The following is a 20373-nucleotide window of genomic DNA, read 5'->3' on the forward strand; positions in this document are numbered from 1 at the left end:
GACCATGAAACTATCAATTGTCATAAAAATCCATCTGGTTCACTAAGATCTGCCATTCTCACCAGGTCAGGCCTATATGCTATTCCAGACCCAGAGCAATATAATTCACTCTTAATTGCCCTCTGCAATGGCTTAGCATGCCACTTAGCACAATGGCAATTCAGGATGGGCAACAAATGTTGGCCTTGCCAACATTCCATGAAAGAATAAATGAAATAAATATAAATTGAAACATACAATTCTACAGGGACCTGGGAGTATATATGCATAAGTTATTGAAGGTGGCAGAACAGGTTGAGAACACAGTTAGTAAAGCGTTAGTGGAGATGTTATGATTCCCCTTTTACACCTTTAAAGTGAACTCCCCAGGTGATGAGGGGGTGGAGCTTCCTCCCAATTGGAGGAACCCCCAGAGGATATAAACCCCGACCTGGGAGAGGACCCTAAGGGGAGTAGAGAGTTATTGTATTGTGGAGTAGTAGAATAAACCTTGTTGTATCCTGTCTAGCTGGCTACGTGTGGAGTCCTTGCCTTCAGTCACAACACATACGATATCCTAGGCTTCATTAATAGGGGCATAGAGTACCGTGTGCATAGTGGTTAGCACTGCCTCACAGAGCCAGAGCTTCACAGATTCAGGCCTTGGGTGGCTGTCTGTGTGGAGTATTCACATTCTCCTGTGTCTGCGAGAGTTTCTTCCATGTGATCTGGTTTCTTCCTGCAGTCCAAAGATGTGTAGGTTAGGTGGATTGGCTGTAATCAATGAGCAGGGTTACAGAGACAAGGGGGAAGGGGCCCAGGTAGAATGCTTTTTTGGAGGGTCAGTGCAGACTCGATGGGCTGAATAGCCTCCTTCTGCACTGTAAGGATCATATGGATTCAAAGAACAGCTATAATCAGTGTATAAAACACTGGTTAGGCCTCAACACATGTTTTGCATTCAGTTCTGGATGTCACAATTTAGAAAGAATGTGCAGGTATTAGAGCAAGTACAGAAAAGATTCACGAGAATGGTTCAAGGGATGAGGAACTTCAGTTACAGTGATGAAATGAAGAAGTTGTGACTGTTCTTCTTAAAGGGGAGAAAGTTGGTGGAGATTTGGTAGAGGATTTCAAAATCATGAGGGGTCTGGTCAGAGTGCAGAGGGAGAAACTGGAGGTTCAAGGTAATTGACAAAAGAAGCAATGGAAAATAGAGGAGAATTTTTTTTCACGCAGCAAGTGGTTAAGTTCTGGAACATAGAGTGGGATTCTCTGGTCCTGAGGCTAAGTGCTGACGTCGTTGTAAACGCCGTCGCGTTTCCCGATGTCGTCAACATGGCCTCAGGATCAGCAATTCTGGCCACTACAGGGGGCCAGCATGGCACTGAAGCGACCACGCCGCTCCAGCTGCCACGGTGTCAACTGGGCGCCGCGGGGTCCGCACATGCGCAGTGGCACCGGCGCCAAAGCGCGCATGCACAGTGGCTCCCTTCTCCGCGCCGGCCCCGATGCGACATGGCGTAGGGCTACAGGGGCTGGCATGGAAGAAAGCAGGCCCCCAGCCCGAGAGGCCGGCCTGCCGATCGGTGGGCCCCAATCACGGGCCAGGCCACAGCGGAGCCCCCCCCCCCCCCCCAGGCCGCCCATAGTGTCTGAGAATGTGGTGGAGGCAGGTTCAATCGAGGCATTCAAGAGGGAAGTGGGTTATTATTTGAAAATGAAGTGCAGAGTTGGGGGGAGAGGTGGGCATATGGCATGAGGGGAATTGCTCATTCAGAGAGCTGCTGCAGACAGAATATGCTGAATGGCCTTCTTCTGTGTTGTGACAATTCTGTGCTTCTGAGATTTGTGGATGAATTTCAATTGATTCAGATTGACACCAATTAAAATAGAACTATTGCCATCACCTCTCCTCTGCAATTTGCAGTATAAAACTGGAATAAGTAAGCTCCCACCACCGCACCCCCCTCTCCCCTCCAACCCGCCAACATTACTTTTGTTTGTGAGGAAACCACATTTATGATCTATTGATCTGAAAATTAGAATTGCAAATCCAAAATGGTTATTTGCTTGACCTCCACTGATGATTCTCCTTTTACCCCTTCTCCAATGTTGTATTTGATCTGGAGCATCGATGGATCAGAGAAAATTGTCATGTGTTTGTTACATGACAATAAGGCAGCTTGAAGCAGAACAGCTCCAACAGATCACTAATTTGGCTTAAAACAAGTCACCCACACACCAGCACATCAATAGTTGTTTCATACAGCGATGAGATGACTGAAATGTTTATTTGGCAAGGGCGGAGAGCAAAACAGTTAACCCTGAAATATCCTTGTGTATAATGACAGCTGTTGATCAGATCATGCAGGTAACGTTCAAATACACACTTGTGCTTAGCTGTCAAGGGTTCAGAGAGCCTTGGGTATGTCACGTAATGGCCATTCTTAAAAAATGACAGCTCCAGCACTGTTTAAGTCACTCTAGAGTCTGAATATGATTATGTCGAAAGACTTTGACAAATGAAAGCAGAATAATTAAACAAGAACATGTTTTGATGTACTCTTTGATAGATGTAATGTACAATTCTAATTTCACAGCAGAAGATTTGTGGTTTTTCTCACAGTAAATTGGACAGTAAGCAATCTGATCATAATAGAGAATGATACTGTGGAACATGTTATAAATTATCAAAAACGGCACCTGCAAATAAATTCAACCATTTTCTTTATTGGAAATGGCAAGCAACTTTGTTTGATGGAGGAAAATGTGGGGTGATTGCCATAAACCTACAGTCCGAGGATATTACTTCAGGGGTTCCTCAGGTGAGTGTCAATGTCAAATTATTTTTAGTTGCTTGAACAATGAATGACCTCCATCACAAAGTCAGAACTGGCTAGCAGTTGCACAGAAGTTAGCCCAATTCAAAATTCTTGGGAATTAAGTTGGCCTCATTGTCCGAGAAGGAAAAGATTTTTGGTGGTTGGGGAGTACAGGGCTTGGGAGCCTCGACTAGAAACTAAAAAGTGAAATTAGGAAACAGTTCAACACACATATGGAGTTAGGTCGCAGTGTAGCCATGACCTCATTGAGAGCTGTAACAGGCTCATCTTGTTGAATGGTCTACTCCTGTTCCTATGTACAATGTAATTTGGACAATGGCTTGTACTGAGAAGTGGAAGATAATGGGTGCGATTTAACGGGAGAAGTTCTAAGTGCCGTATAGGTCGCGACTTCTCGGGTGCTTCCCGATGGTCAAGCCGCATTTAACGGCACGAGGCTCATGGCGGAAGTGGCTGTCCCACCAGCTGATTCGCCTGGACCGCTGCTCATAAATGCTCCCTCTGAACACGCTCCAGTCAACACACAACCATTCCAGCACTTAGGCCTGCACCACGCTTCGGGGATGAGGACTTGGCCAGGCTGCTGGACACAATGGAGTCGGGATGGGACACCCTGTGTCCCTGCATGGATTGGAGGATCAGCCACAGGGCCACCAATGCTGTCTGTGAGGCAGTGGCAGCGGCCATTAGTTCGGCAGTGTGACGAGTGTGACCAGGAGGACAAGCGTCCAGTGTAGGAAGACCAATGACCTCACTGGACCAGACGCGTAAGTTAACACCGGCCCCCTGGCATTGGCCTAACATCTCCCCCTGACCTCTTCTCCCCAAACAAGTCGGTGGCTGGCACCTCGCACATTCCAGCATATTACCGCACCCTTGCCCCGAACATCCTGGTACCCTCCATGCCCAAGAGCAGTGCCCACACATGCCACCTGCCATAGACCCCCGCTGATGCATCAAGCATGCAGCTCACAATGCCCTCTCTTTGTTACCGCAGGAGACCTTAGCTCACTTTAGGCAGGAAAGGGCCCAGATGGGCAACGGGGTACTGGACATTGGAGTCCTCACCCCCTATGAGGAACGGCCCCGGAGATCATGGGGTTAACCGAGGATAGAGAGGTCACCAACAGTGAGGTTGGCCTGCACTGCAGAGGTGAGGATCCACTGCCCCTTCACCCAGATGACCTGTCTCAAGTGAGTTGTTCATGTTAGACAAAATGATCCTTCCCTTTTACAGACCACATGCCCATTCTCTCACAATAGCTCCATCTGATGGGGCTGGGCCATCCAGGTCGCACCTCCTCCCCTTCCCCCCAGCCACCCAAGAGAACACCTTAGAGGAGTGCTCAGAGGATGCCACCATTGAGGCGTCATGTCTATCATCCCCATCCTCTGCCAGTGCAGAAACACACACCTCAGTAGACAACAGTAGAGAACAGGCTTCTGGGGCACAAGCTGGTGAGCACAACACAGATGCTGATGCACATCAGGTGAAGACAGGAACATCGAAGGGAGTCAGAAGTCGGAGGTCTGCTGGAACCCAGGATCCAAGGTGGCACTTAGAAGCTGACAGGGACACTGCCAGTGCACCAGTATGGCACAGCCAAGATGCCTAGGTGGCATTTTGCCTGCGCTAGGGATCGGGCCTGGGGGTGTCTTGCCCTTATTAGGTGGGGTGTAGGCGGCTGGATGACCCCCCTTATTGGTAAGTTGGGGCAGTGGGGGGTGTCAGGGGTCGCATTGGGGGTCTCGCGATTGGGTCATCATTTAAAAATAGGACGAAGTGTGGCCTTGGTGGGGCATTCTCTGCTGAGGCCCCAAAATGAATCAAAGTCCTTTTAGATAGTGGGTTCTTTCTCGGTGCTGTGAGCGCTGGAAAACACTGGACTAAACGCACTCGACACGGGACTCTGTTTCATTTCCATTAAATCGTGCTCAAAGTCTGACAACTGGTTAAGTTACCTACGGCGTGGCAACCAGGTTATCCTTTGTCTTTACTGTGAAGTAAAAGCAAAACCCCCAAAATATAACAGTCTTCAAGGAGGAAAGCAATATAGAGAGGAGGAGAGGTGACAGAGGGAATTCCAGAGCTCAGGGCCTAGGAAATTGAAAACGCAGCCACCAATGGCGAAGCTGTAAAAATTGGGGAGGCACAAGAGGCCTGAGTGCAGGTGGCTCAGAGTGTTGTGAGCTGGATTGGATTACAGCGATAGGGAGTGGTGAGACCAGCAAGGAATTTGAAAACAAGACTGAGAATTTGTCAATCAAGACATCGCTTCAGTGTACGACAGTGAGTACAAGGATGATAATGGAATGGGATGTGCTGCGAATTACAACACAAACAGCTTTTTGGAGGACCTCAAATTTATGGAGGGTAGAATATGGGAGATCATCCAGGAGTGCATTGGAACAGTTGAGGCGAGAGGTAACACATGAATGAGGGTTTCAGCAGCAGATAGGCTGAGATAGGGGTGAAGTCAGGTGATGTTATGGTGATGTTAAATTGAGACTAGCTGTCTCGCTCTAATATGCAGATTTGTCAAAAGGTGTTGGATCTCATGAGGCGTTGTGAACCGGGTAGATCCCTGGAGCGGGGTCTCCCGTCTTTTATCAGTCATGCTGTGCCACGCCGAGCTACTTTTCTGATGCAGCATGGCCATTGTAACGCGCCCTAAATGTCTTTTGGAGCAGATTTCGCAATTTGATTCCCAATATATGTTTGGGTGCGATTCAGGCCACACTTGGTAACTTTTTGGAAGCTTGGGGAGTTTCTCTTTTTTAATTTTAGAGTTGCCAATTATTTTTTTCCAATTAAGCGGCAATTTAGCGTGCCAATCCACCTAACCTGCAGATCTTTGGGTTGTGGAGGTGAAACCCACGCAAACATGGGGAGAATGTGCAAATCCACACACAGTACCCAGAGGTTAGGATCAAACCCGGATCCTCAGTGACGTAGGCAGCAGTGCTAACCACTGCCCCAACATGCAGCCCCGCTTGGGGAGTTTCTCACTGGAAAATCCCAAATTTTGTTCTGCAGTGAGGAACTAAATTCTCCGGAAAAACCGGCTGCTCAGGGCACGATTCTCCGGAAAGATTTCCAAGTGTGGTAGCAAGCGAGAACTGCCGTGAGCTTCTCGGCGCTTGGCCCAGTGAGGCCAGCAACATTATTCAGAGTTAATTGGACCACTTAACAAGGCCCCACGGGCTTCTCGCTGCAAATGAAGTCTCGGCAGCTGATTCGCCGGCACTGTGCTCGCCAACCCCCGCCCCCCAAATGCTAACAAGTTCGAGCAGCACTTGCTCAGCCAACCCCAGCCAGCTTGCAACAATGGCACCCAGGAGACCGGCCCCAAGATTCGGGAATGCAGATCCGGGGAGACTTCTAGACACAATGGCCAAGAGGGATGTCCTGCTCCCCCGAGTATCCCGGAGAGTTAGCCACAGGGCAGCCAGTGCTGCCTGGGACGAGGTGACAGCGGCTGTGCGCTCGGGAGTATGACCAGGAGGACTGGCCTCGAGTGTCGGGTAAAGGTCAACGGCCGACACCGGGCAGCACGAGTGAGGAGACACAAACATTCCCCGCCCACCCCCGGGACCTTCCCGCCCCCACGCAAGCATCCACCCCCCAACTCTCAATGCGACCGCAACCCTCCCTCCGCCCCCTCTCCCTTCAACCCCCCAACCCATCCTGCACAACTTCCCTCTCCCTTCAAACCCCTTCCCAACCCTTCCTTCACACACCCCCTCCCACCACTGTGAACCACGTTGTGGCTAATGATGCCTTCTCTCTGTCTCCGCAGGGGGAGCTCTCCCACAATCAGACTGGTGGTAGTGTGCCAGACATAAGAATCCTCACACCTTCGAGGAACGGGCCCTGGAGGTGACTGGTGGCCGAGGACAGAGCGGTCACAACGTGGAGGCTGGCAGAAGCCGCAGAGGTGAGGAACCATTGGGTCCCAGCCAAAGGCCTGTAAAACATGAGTTGGTTTGCCTTACTGACTGGCTCATCCCTTCCACTGTCCACATGTCCATTCTCCCACTAGTCCTCCAGCCGACAGCACCGGCCCATCCCGGGTGGCCCCTCTCCAGCCTCCCGGGAGAACACCTCAGAGGGGAGCTCCGAGGAAGACACATTCGAGGCATTACAGCTGGCATCCCCACCCTCCACCAGCGCAGATACACTCACCTCAGTGGGAAATATTAGTGCTCAGGCTTCTAGGGCACAATCTGGTGAGCACCACCTGCACATCAGGTGGAGACAGTAACCCCCAGGCGAGACAGCAGTTGGAGGTCTGCAGATTCCAGGAAGCAGCTGGGCCCCGGCCTGGTTGCTGAGCCTGTGGAAGAGGTCATCCCAGACCTGATGGAGATGTTAGGGAGCAGCCGGGACATTCAAGAGGGAGATGTCAGTGACACTCCAGCAGGTCCATAGGCACTTGAAGCAGTTCCAGAGGCTACTGCCGCAGGAGATGGCACCAGCAATGCGGAACGGTCACTGAGGAGCATCACCAAGGGTGTCGACATGATGGTGCAGATATTGGGGCTTGAACCTGCTGCCCCTCCGTCCCAAGGTGAACCCCAGGGCCCAATAGGCATCAACCGGGAGGAGGGATCGCTGAGTGTCAACAAGATCCATCCCATGGAGTGGCGACGGTGGCCACCAGCTCCCCTGGGTTCCACCCCTCTGATGAGGCCGCATCGTACAGCCAGCACACAGGACAGGGCAGCACGACTGTGTATGTGCTGCTGACAAGTGAGCCGGGACCCTCCGGCCCTAGAGCCCCCAGAGGACGCCCGCCAGGGGCAGTAAAGGCCACGGGAAGGAGCTGGCTGCCTCCACCTCGGACGTGCATCCTGGAGAAACACTAAGACGTAGTGATAGAGCTAAGAGGGCCAAGTACATCAAGAATCACTGAGGGCACTGGGGAGGAGGAACGGGTTGGGAGGGGAGGAAGGTTGCCACCATCGGGAGAGTGGGGAATTGTTACACACAATAAACACCGTTGTGCACAACTGTATGATACCTCTGTCATTTTCTTCCGCAATGCGGGCCGACCTCCGAACCCTTGGCCCATCTCTCCAGGCATCTCTTCCTCCGGCCGTGGACATGTCCACGGAGCTGTGTCCTATCCCCTGGGTGTTCGGATGTTGGCTGCTGCATGTTTGGTGTTGCTTCCCGCAGTGTTCAGGCACAGTGTCCAGGCAGCAAGGTATGAATGGGATGCTAGGCAATGAGCTGCACATGCTGCATGGCCCACCCACACACTTTGGTTGTGTGAAGTGGGAAGCCACTTTGATTGTGTGAAGTGCTCACTTAACCACGACAACCAATTCCCTATCAGCAATAGTATTCAGCCATACAGCTAGAGTCCTCGACAATCAATGGGATTATGGTGATTGGTGGGGCAGGTGGGCAGGGACAAGGGTTGCCCACACATGATTCAGGGGTTGGCATGGCAGCGCTACACACGGTTTATCCCTGGTTGCCCCCCCAGCGCCTCCCCCCCACCATCCCATGGCAGCCCACCCCTGCAGCCCACACCCAGCCGAGCACTGGGGTGCCACGTCCAGCACCCCCGGGCTCTTTGCCTGTGAGTAAAGATGGCTACTCACATCCTCGGCTCCCCACAGAAGCCCTTCCGCCACATTCATGTTTTTCAAAAGGAATACTAATCGGCGCCAGCGTGACCACTTGCACGGGGAGGCCGATGAATCACAGGAGGCCATTGGATATGGGGTGGCTCACATTAATTGTATGGAAATAGGGCTTTAGTGGTAATAATTGGCTTCTCACCATGCTACGGTGAGATCCAGATTTCGCCGACGGGAACGGGCCGGTTGCATTGCAAACTGTTTTGCGCCTGTCGCGTTTCTTGGTTTCCGCCTCTCCTGCTATTCACTGGCTTTTTTCCGCTCGAGCGAGACCGCAACGAGGCCGGAGAATCGTGCCCTCAGAGATTGGACCACCATTTTTGAAAGGTACCCAGATCTCACGGTGAGGTTTAGGGTTCCCCACATACCTCATCCATGGACATCGCAATCCCCCGCAGGCATGGGCAACATCCCCAATCATTGACCCCGGAGGGGCAACCTCCCCCGACCACTAAACGTTAGTGTGATGCCTTCCACCAACCTCTCCCCAAACCAAGCATGAGAATGACCTGACTCCACATCCATCTATCCACATAGGCATCACCCTTCATACCTCCCCTTCACCATCTCGCCTTTTTCTGCCCCCTTCATGGGCATGGCCCCCCTCAGCCTGGCACCCGGGCACTGCCTGGTAAGGGGCCCGAGGGGGGCCATGGCACCCGGCTACAGCCCTGCTCTGTCCCTGACCACGTGGGGACCCCAATAGCCTCCGAGACACCCCCCCCCCCACCCGGTGTGGCTATCACGTCTGGTCTCCGTTTTTGGAGACCAGTACTAATTTACACCAGGCCTGCCCGGTGAAGCCGGTAACTACTGGAGGCCGGGAGACAGCAGCCTCAAACAGGCTACACATATTTGAATGAGTCAAATGGCTGGGTGGGTAACAACACATAACTGACCACTTAAGGGCCTGAACTAGGTAAATACCAGCTTCCTGTCCCAAGACTTTGCCCACCACAGTGTAAAATCACTGCATGGTCGGGGAAGGCGGGAACCCAGAAGGAGTCCCGCCTCTTCAACTTCACTTCCCCGAGCCTCTGAAACCCACCAGTAGGAGAGTGTAAAACTCTGACCATAAATGTATTTTATATCAGCATTGCTCCTGAGACTTTCCCATGGTCAATATTAGGTGAGTTTGCATAGAGGGGATGAGGGAAAAGAGCGGTGAGTGGGGGGCATGAGTTGGGACTGAGTCAGCATAGTGACTGTAAAGGCTCCTGGAGACATAAGGAGTATGAGGGGCCATGGACGGTGCATAGAGGGACATGGGTTGCCATAGGGGGTATGAGAGATCATGGGGATGGGTGGGTGGCATAGGTTGGTATGAATCAGGCATGGGGATGGGTGGGTGAGTGAGAGCTGAAGGGCTGTTTCATTCTTTTAATCAGTTTTTAAAAAATTGAATTCAACAAATTGTCGGAACACAGAGGCCACCCATCGCACCTCTGCATCGGGTAAACTCCTCACTCATTCCAGAGGCAGCATGCCCCAACTTCTAATGCAGCCCATGCTCTGGAATGAAAATTGGAACCGTTGGGCTGCCATTTCTTTGAAGGTTGGATCCACGGAGCCATGAATTGTGCAGACCTGACCCAGAACGAGAAGCTGGGCTTAAGTATTTAAATTGGCTGCCTGTTCCCACGGTTGCAAGCAGCTGATCCGCATCCTGTCCCACCACTGGGAAACATCCTGAATGGCAGGACTATGGTGTGGGAAGGCATCCCAAAATGCCTCGCTCCTAATTTCCTGGCCCCGTCACCCACTAGCCACCATCGGGGCTGGGGAAAGTATGCCCCTGATGTTAGGCATCCTGCTAATGGGCCCATTCAGTGAAACCAAGGCTTAGGCCAGGAACCAAATAAGCCTTGTTGTTCAGCAGCGGGAGTCAATTCAATTAAATGTTCTAGTTCATTTGGAGCAGGCATCAGGTGGCAGGTGGAATCATCAGTATAATAGTGGAAATTTGTGGGTTATGAGAAATATCATTTAAATACAATGAAGACTAATGTGATTAAATGTCACACAACTCCCGCCAAAGTGTCTGCATTATATTTATGATGGAAATTTATGACCTTTAGATCACTGTAAAGAACTTGGTGCCGTTGCATGTAATTTTTTTAATTAAGTAATGAAACTGGTTTTCCTGTTACTGGGATAATTTCCACCACAAGGACAAACTTACTTAAAATATTACACACATGCCCACACAAACATTATATGTGAGCAAATGAGAGATGAAATGGTTATAGCACAACAACATGCTTTATGGGTATTTTATAGCCAAATTTAGACCTACCAATGGCCATCATGTAGTCCCAGCGGTCCAACAGACACATATTAAACTTCAGGCCATCTGCAGTTTGTCCCTGGGCAATCAGTGAAACATTCCTGTCCAAATTCTCGCACACAGCAGATGTCCACGAGATTAGGAACCAGCACACTATCAGCAGAATGATTCCCAACATCCTCACCACTCTCCAGCTGGTCATGTAAGGGACTCGTTGTGCAGTTCGTGAGAGGAAAACTTTCAAAACCCTGCAATACGAGAATGGAGAAAATCAGCACTCATCCTGATCCATGTCAGCCCACTAATAGTAACAAAGTCCATTAGCAGAGAACTCAGATGTTGTGAAATATGGTGAAAATAGGGAAAGAAATCTCACTGTGTCAAATCATCCACATGTAAATATTTGGATCCCTTTTTCTTTACAGTACAATTTTGATTCACTTTCTGCTCTTTAACCTACAATGAGCAGTGAGTGTAGTGCTTCTCTCACACAAATAAACCAGTTGTCACAATTCATGAAACAATTACTATTTGCCCCAACACTTGGAATTCATTTTAAGAAAATGTTAAGCTGCAGGAATCAATGCAACATTTTCAATCGTGGGTAGAATCCTGTGCCCTACCATGTGGTGAGTTTGGTGATGGAGGGTATTTAATTGGGCAGAAGGATGGCAGTTGGGGACTCAGACACCTTCAGCCTCACCTCTGCTTAAGTCCAGGGTGGGAAGGCCCACCCGGATAGCTGTAGTACTGGCAGCAACCACCGACTCTCTGTTGGCGCTGCTGAGTGTAGAAGAGATGCTGACCTCTGATTGGCAGGCAGCTCTCAGCCGACACCCGGGGTCCTTGATCCTGGGGGAAGGCCTACTGTTGGCCTGTCAGGTGTCTAAGTAGCGCAGGATGCAATGGGTCTTCGCAAAAAGGGGCAACACAGGGGCTGTGCCAAAACATCTGATATCTGCACATGTCTCCGCCCTATGTCTATGAAAGAGGCAGCCAAATTCTCAATCAGGAAAAAGTAGAGAAAGTAATAACTTCAAGCAGAGTTTAGCAAACATGCTTAGAGTTACAGGACTTTTTGTTTGTGTATGGCCGTAAGTTGTCAGTTTCGTACTGAAAATGTTTCCTACTCCAATTCCTCATCTCAATCATTCGGCTATACTGCGACACTGTAGCTGCTGACTGCTACCTTACTGGGGCTGGAGAAATCGGAGAAGCTTCTATCCTGGACCTCGTCACTTAGAGAGGCATTCAGAGGCCCAGAATTAGTACTACCATTTGTTGAGGCCAGGAAATTTAAAGGCTGGAAAGAAGGAATAATCATGCAATTTCCGAAGTGACCCAAAACATGAGGAAACCTGGAGATGCACTGTATTTAAAATCATCACAAAGTCATGAGCAAAAATCCAATTGCAAGTGAAACAATTGACTATGATTAATCTTGGCTTTGCTGCTCTCTTCATTTCATCAGAAGGACAGCTTGTACTGTTCAGACAGAGAGCAGCTCATACAGTAATATTCCTCACACAAAGACATTTTGTGGTGTCCGATCCAATTTGCTGGGGCTGGATTAGCACAGTGGGCTACACAGCTGGCTTGTAATGCAGAACAAGGCCAGCAGCGTGGGTTCAATTCCCATACCGGCCTCCCCGATCAGGCGCCGGAATGTGGTGACTAGTGACTTTTCACAGTAACTTCACTGAAGCCTACTTGTGACAATAAGCGATTATTATTATTATTATTATTATTAATTTCACTATAAAATGGTTGCGCTGTGCTTTCCTTCTTTCCTGTTTGAATCTGCAGATCCCGTGCCGTATTCTGCTGTAAATAACTACTGTTCGCATGGTTTCTTATTTTGAAAGACTATTTTTGAAATCAGTCAAACATAACATTAAGCATAGGCTCTTGCACTAGGTGCAGTGTGTCACAGGTAAAACATCTTGTTTTGGGATGTGCCCATACTATCCAATATCTAACTATACAGTCGTGTATTCCCTGAGTGGGCTTTCTGTGTCTTTTGCGGGCATATCCTCCCAATATCTTTGAAAGTAAATGAAGGGAACACCCGGTATAATAATAGGGCTGTGTGGAAATTGTTACTCTGCTTTATTTTAACAGCAAATGAAGATAAAAGCAGACATTATGATTCAATTCACTTACTTCAAACAGTATAGTGCATCTTTAATGTAATAATACAAAACATGCTATTCATACAACAATGACCTACATTGACTTAAATCAAATAATTCCTTACAGCCATCCTTTTGAATTTGGCCAAAGCTATAACGCAGAACATCCTGTTTAATAATAAGACTGACTTCATAGCTTGTGCTGTGCATGAATTACTGCCTGTGACTCAGGCCCCGATTTTCAGGGAGTCAGAACAACTTTACAGCTTTTTAAAAGTTGCATGGCAAACCTGATTCTGGGATTCCTACCCCCATTCCCCAGTTTTCACTGGTGCAGGATAAGGATGTGGGTTGCGAACCCGCACCCCGAACACCCAACCTGCCCACTCCATTGATTATCATAGAATTTGTTGAGTCGGACCAGCTTCTCCAACACACGTGGTTCATGGACCTCAGGGGAACCAGAATCTGGATTTGGGACCCTTTTGAAAGGTAGGGACAAAAGGTCTTCCCAATACCCCATGACCTTCCATGACCACTATAATGCTTCCATTCCAACTCAGAGCCAACCACTACTATGGCCCCTCATAGCTAATCAATGGCCTACTCACCCAGTGTACTCTTTATGCTGAACCAATGAGCCATATGAGTTCCCCAATTTGAATTCCACACTGGCATGTGTGGAACTGCTCAGAAAAAAAACCCACCCATTCACAAATCTTCTCAAGCCTGCACAGCAAGTCAATAAAATCATGGCTGATCTGATTACTCTCACTTTCCTGTTCGTATAACTCTTGATTCCCTTATAATTCAAAAATACGTTGAATATATTCAATGAGTCAGCCTCCAATGCACCTGGGCTAGAGAATTCCAAAGATTCTTGACCTTCTGAGAGCTGAAATTCCACCTCACCTCAACCGATTGGTTCTGAATTACCCCATGAGGGAAAAAACATCCTCTCAGCATTCATCTTGTCAAGCCCCGCAAAATCTTATATGTTTCAAAAAGATCAACACTCATTCTTCTAAACTCCAATGAGAATAGACCCAACTTGCTGAACCTTTCCTCATAAGACAAACCCTTCATCCCAGGTCCTTCTTTGAACTGCTTCCTCTCCTTAAATAAAGAGATTGAAACTGCATGCGATACTCCAAGTGTTGACTCACCAATGCCTGTACATTTGTAGCAAGACTTCCCTACCTGTGTATTACTTTCACCTTACATTAAAGGTGAACATTCCATTTGCTTTCCTAACTTGTACCTAAATTTTAATGTTTTCTTTTCATGCAAATGAAATCCCACCGTGGATCCCACTGTGCTGCATCTTTCTGTCGTCTCACAATTTATTCTCTGCGTTTTTATTCTTCCAAACAAAGTGGATAACTTCACACTTTCCCATATTGCACTTCTTTCGCCAAAATTATCCACTCTCATTTAACCTATCTACAACGTTTTGCAGATTTTGGTCTGAATTTTTGTCAGGGTGTTGGGCGCCGAGAGCCTTTAAAAATAGCTGTCTGAACTTCCTATTTTCCACCCCCAAAGGTGGGCTAGATTAGAAATTGGGGTAGGCGACCCCGAGGGTAGTGAATGGTCAGAGGCGGGCCTGGTGTGGGTTGGACAATTCGGCCGCAGGTTAAAAAGCGGGCCTTCTGAAAGGCCCATTTGAGAGGTTGCTTGTCAATGGTAAACATCCTAAACCTGGAAAGAAACATCCTCAACCTGTCAGCTGAGTGTCTAATCTGGAAATGAAGTGCAGATTCTCAGAAAACTATTATGTATTTTCTTTTCATGTACTAAATGATCTGTTTGAGCTGCATGCAGAAAAATACTTTTCATTGTACCTCGGTACACATGACAATGAATAATCCAAATCCAAAGAAAATTCAAAGTAAAGAGTTGACGAATGATCCAGCTTTGTTTGACCCTTCAGGGAGATTGAGGGAAGGATTACGTTGTTCATATGGGGAGGGAAGGTGGCCAGAGTTAGGAAGGTGCTACTACAGAGGGGAAGGCAGGCAAGGGGTTTGGGTCTTCCGAACCTGATGTATTACTACTGGGCGGCGAATGTGGAGAAGGTGCGGAGCTGGGTCAGAGGGGTTGATTCCCAGTGGGTCAGAATGGAGGAGAGTTTGTGCAGGGGGTCGGGATCGAAAGCACTAGTAACAGCACCGCTCCCGATAGCCCCGGGGATGTACTCAGGGAGTCCGGTAATAATAGCTTCATTGAGAATTTGGAGGCAGTTTCGCCAAGGCTTCGGGTTGGGGGCAGGGTTAAGGGAAATACTGATTCAGGGGAACCACAGATTTGAGCCAGGGAGATGGGATGGAAATTTTCAGAAATTGGAGGAGAAGGGGATTAAGACACTAAAAGATTGTTTCTTAGGGGTTGGTTTGCAGGATTGAAGGAGCTGGAAGCAAAGTATGGGCTGGAGCAGGGGGAAATGTTTAGATACATGCAGGTTCGAGATTTTGCCAGGAAGGAGATACAGAACCTCCCGGAGGAGCCGGCCTCCACATTGCTGGAGGAGATGCTGACGACAGGGGGATGGGAGAAGGGGGTAATGTCAGCGGTCTACGGAGCTATTTTGGAGGAGGAAAAAGCACCACTGGAAGGGATCAAAGCAAAGTGGGGGGAAGAGTTGGGAGAGGACATGGAGAAGGGGTTCTGGTGTGAGGTGTTCCGGAGAGTGAATGCCTCCACCTCGTGCGCAAGGTTGGGGCTGCTATAGTTGAAGTGGGTATACAGACCGCACCTCACGAGGGCGAGGATGAGCCGATTCTTTGAAGGAGTCGAAGATGTGTGTGAACGTTGAGGGGGTGGGGCCCGCTAATCACGTTCATATGTTTTGGGCCTGTCCACAGCTAGAGGATCACTGGAAGCAGGTTTTTATGGTAATTTCTAAAGTGGTGCACGTGAAACTGGACCCGGGTCCCCGGGAGGCCATATTCGGGGTGTCGGACCAGCCAGGATTGAAAACGGGTGAGGAGGCAGATGTCGTAGCCTTCGCCTCGTTGATCGCCCGAAGGCGGATCCTGATGGGTTGGAGAGCAGCCCCTCCACCCTGCGCCCTGGCGTGGCGGGGGGATCTGTTGGAATTCTTGACTCTTGAGAAGGTTAAGTTTGAACTGAGGGGAAGGATGGAGGGGTTCTACAATTCATAGGCATTATTCATTATGCACTTTCAAGAACTGGATAACATTGAACATTAGTTGGGAGGGGGGTGGGTGGAAGGGTTGGGGGGGAGGGGGGCGATGGGTGTTAATGGTGGCCATGGGTGATTCCTGATTCCTTTTTGTCAGTTGTTTATGTGAACATGTGGGTGAATGTTTTGGGTTTGGTGGGAGGATGGGATCATTGTTATTGATATGGGGTGTGGTGGCATGTATTAGGGGTAATACAGTACACCATGATGCCGAGGGGCTATTGGTGGACAGATACTGGGTCCTGATTGGATCTGCCACCTACTGGGCTCCACCCAGAAAGGCGGGGTATAAGAACCCAGTTTCTCCCAGCAGCTGCATTCTGTAACTGAGCTGCTGGGGAACAAGTCTGCTCAATAAAGCCTTGATTGAGTTTCTCTACGTCTCGCCTCATGTGTTATTGATGGTGCTACAATTTATTGAGCAGACTTAAAAAAAAGGAATATGGAGCTCCGGATCGCCCCGGAGTGACTGCGTATCGGCCCCCAAGCAGCTAACTCCGCATCGGCGTTTAAGCACTGGCTGGCGTGCTTTGAGGGATACCCCCGAATGGCTCCCGGCAGACCAACAGAAGACCAGAAGATGCAGGTCCTACACTCCAGGGTGAGTCCCGAAATCTACTCGCTCATCTAGGACGCGGAAGATTTCCCAGCGGCGATCACCTTGCTGAAAGAGACCTACATTCGGCCCGTCAACCAGGTCTATGTATGCTACCAGCTCACGACAAATCCCCGGGGAATTGCTAGACGAATTCTACAATGCCCTAACGATCTTCGGAAGAAACTGCAACTGCCCAGCTGTACCGGCGAATGAACACACGTAGCTCCTGATCAGAGACGCGTACGTAGCAGGTTTGGCATCATCGCAAATTCGCCAGAGACTTTTAGAGAAAGACTCTCTCGGACTCACAGAGGTACGGGCCCTTGCGGCCTCCCTCGACGTGGCCTCCCAAAACGCCCGCGCCTATGCCCCCGACCGCACTACAGCCCCTTGGACTCCGTGGACCCCCGCCGCGATCGACCCCCCGGCACCCCCCACCCCCCCGCAAGCGTGCGTGGCCAGAATCCCAGACCACCCGGGCGGCCCCGCTGCTATTTTTGCGGGCAGCCGAAACATCCCCGCCAGTGCTGCCCGGCCCGCCTGGCCACCTGTAAAAGCTGCGGCAAAAAGGGGTACTACGCAGCGGTGTGCCAGTCCCGTGGGGTCGCCGCTATCTCCGGGGAAGTAACGGGACCACGGACTCACCCCCCCCAGCGACCCATGTGCAGCCAAGGGGTGCCGCCATGTTGGACCCCGGACGCCACGAGGGGGGGACGTGCGCCGCCATCTTATTACCCGCAGGCCGCGTGCGATCCATGGGAGCAGCCAATTTGTCCACCCCCGGCCACGAGCGACCCATGGGAGCGGCCATTTTGTCCACCCCTGACCGCATGCGATCCATGGATGCCACCATCTTGGTTGACAGGCAAGGACCCCAGCATGCCTGAAGACAACGACCAGATGCAGCAACCACGTTTGGCATCGGTGACCCTGGACCAGTCGCGGCCCAGGACGCCCCAGACAGCAACGACGAAGGTGCTGGTGAACGGGCACGAGACGCCGTGTTTGATCGACTCGGGGAGCTCGGAGAGTTTTATTCATCCGGACACGGTAAGACGCTGTTCCCTTGTAATTCGTCCAAGCACCCAAAAGATTTTCCTGGCGGCGGGGTCCAACTCCGTTGAAATCAAAGGGATCTGCATCGCAAACCTAACGGTGCAGGGGAGAGAATTCAAAAATTACCGGCTGTATGTCCTCCCCCACCTCTGCGCTCCCACCCTCCTGGGGTTGGATTTCCAATGCAACCTCCAGAGCTTAGCATTCAAATTTGGCGGCCCTATACCCCCACTGACTATCTGCAGCCTCACGACCCTCAAGGTTGAACCGCCTTCTTTGTTTGCGAACCTCACCCCGGATTGCAAGCCTGTCGCCACTAGGAGCAGACGACACAGCACCCAGGACCGGACGTTTATCAGGTCCGAAGTCCAGCGGCTGCTGAAGGAAGGCATAATCCAGGCCAGCAATAGTCCCTGGAGAGCCCAGGTGATAGTTGTGAAGACTGGGGAGAAGCAGAGGATGGTCGTAGACTACAGTCAGAACATCAACAGGTACACGCAGCTAGATGCGTACCCTCTTCCCCGCATATCCGACATGGTCAATCGGATTGCACAGTACAAAGTCTTCTCCACCGTGGACCTTAAGTCCGCCTACCACCAGCTCCCCATTTACCCCGGTGACCGCAAGTACACTGCCTTTGAAGCAGACGGGGGGCTATATCACTTTTTAAGGGTTCCATTCGGCGTCACGAACGGAGTCTCGGTCTTCCAACGGGAGATGGACCGAATGGTTGACCAGCACGGTTTACGGGCCACGTTCCCGTACCTCGACAACGTCACCATCTGCGGCCACGACCAGCAGGACCATGATGCCAACCTCCGAAAATTCCTCCAGACCGCTAACGCCCTCAACCTCACCTACAAAGAGGAAAAATGCGTGTTTAGCACCGACCGTCTAGCCATCCTGGGCTACGTAGTGCGTAATGGAGTGATAGGCCCCGATCCTGAACGCATGCGCCCCCTCATGGAGTTCCCTCTCCCCCACTGTGCCAAAGCCCTGAAACGCTGCCTGGGCTTCTTTTCTTATTACGCCCAATGGGTTCCCCAATACGCAGACAAGGCCCGCCCACTAATCCAGTCCACTACTTTTCCCCTGTCGACAGAGGCCCGCCAGACCTTCAGCCGCATCAAAGCGGATATCGCAAAGGCCACGATGCGCGCCATCGACGAGTCCCTCCCCTTCCAAGTCGAGAGCGATGCATTCGACGTAGCTCTGGCGGCCACTCTCAACCAAGCGGGCAGACCCGTGGCTTATTTCTCCCGGACCCTCCACGCTTCAGAAATTTGCCACTCCTCAGTAGAAAAGGAGGCCCAAGCCATAGTGGAAGCTGTGCAACATTGGAGGCATTACCTGGCCGGTAGGAGATTCACTCTCCTCACTGACCAACGGTCGGTAGCCTTCATGTTCGATAATGCTCAGCGGGGCAAGATAAAAAACGACAAGATCCTGCGGTGGAGGATCGAACTCTCCACCTACAATTCCGAGATCTTGTACCGTCCCGGAAAGCTGAACGAGCCATCCGATGCCCTATCTCGTTGGCACATGTGCCAACGCACAAGTGGACCGTCTCCAAGCCCTCGACGAGGACCTCTGCCACCCGGGGGTCACTCGTTTCGACCACTTCATAAAGGCCCGCAACCTCCCGTACTCCGTCGAGGACGTCCGAACAGTCTCCAGGGACTGCCAAATCTGCGCAGAATGCAAACGCATTTTTTCAGGCCAGATAGAGCGCACCTGATAAAGGCTTCCCGTCCCTTTGAACTCCTCAGTTTGGATTTCAAAGGCCCCCTTCCCTCCACCGATCGCAACACGTACTTTCTTAACGTCGTTGACGAATACTCCCGTTTCCCCTTCGCCATCCCCTGCCCCGGCATGACCGCGGCCACGGTCATTAAAGCCCTCTGTACCATCTTTACCCTGTTCGGTTTCCCCGCCTACATCCACAGCGATAGGGGGTCCTCCTTCATGAGTGATGAACTGCGTGAATTCCTGCTCAGCAAGGGCGTAGCCTCGAGCAGGACGACCAGCTACAACCCCCGGGGGAACGGGCAGGTAGAGAGGGAGAACGGAACGGTCTGGAAGACTATCCTACTGGCCCTACGGTCTAGAAGTCTCCCAACTTCCCGCTGGCAGGAAGTCCTCCCGGATGCCCTTCACTCTATCCGGTCCCTGCTGTGCACCACCACTAACCAAACGCCTCACGAGCGCCTCCTTGTCTTCCCTAGGAAATCCGCCTCTGGAACGTCACTTCCGACCTGGCTGGCAGCCCCGGGACCCATCCTGCTCCGGAAACATGTGCGGGCGCACAAATCAGACCCGCTGGTGGAAAAGGTACATCTCCTCCACGCAAACCCGCAGTACGCCTACGTGGCGTACCCAGACGGCCGACAGGACACGGTCTCTCTGCGGGACCTGGCGCCCGCCGGAGTTCCCCACACCCCCAACACCAATCACCACCCCCTCACTCCCGCCGGTGCACCCCACAGCCCACCCCCATCCCGGGGAGACCGGTTCTCCTCCCAGGCCCGCCCAGGAGTAAGGAAACAGGGAGGGACAGCGCGATGCTCCCAGGGTCGACCGGACCCGAGCCAGCACCACCACCACCACCCGGGCTGAGA

At 51.0% G+C, this 20373-nt stretch overlaps 1 protein-coding gene across 1 annotated transcript in view; it reads right to left on the reverse strand.

Annotated features, from left to right (window-relative positions):
* Positions 1–20373, reverse strand: part of gpr158a (G protein-coupled receptor 158a) — a 1113215-nt gene that overhangs the window by 176737 nt on the left and 916105 nt on the right. Inside the window, exon 7 of the mRNA XM_072508450.1 lies at positions 10774–11012. Coding sequence (XP_072364551.1) covers positions 10774–11012 — 239 coding nt within the window. The remainder of the gene's footprint in view (positions 1–10773; positions 11013–20373) is intronic.

Source organism: Scyliorhinus torazame, chromosome 6 (assembly GCF_047496885.1).
Source record: "Scyliorhinus torazame isolate Kashiwa2021f chromosome 6, sScyTor2.1, whole genome shotgun sequence".
Lineage (NCBI taxonomy): Eukaryota > Metazoa > Chordata > Chondrichthyes > Carcharhiniformes > Scyliorhinidae > Scyliorhinus > Scyliorhinus torazame.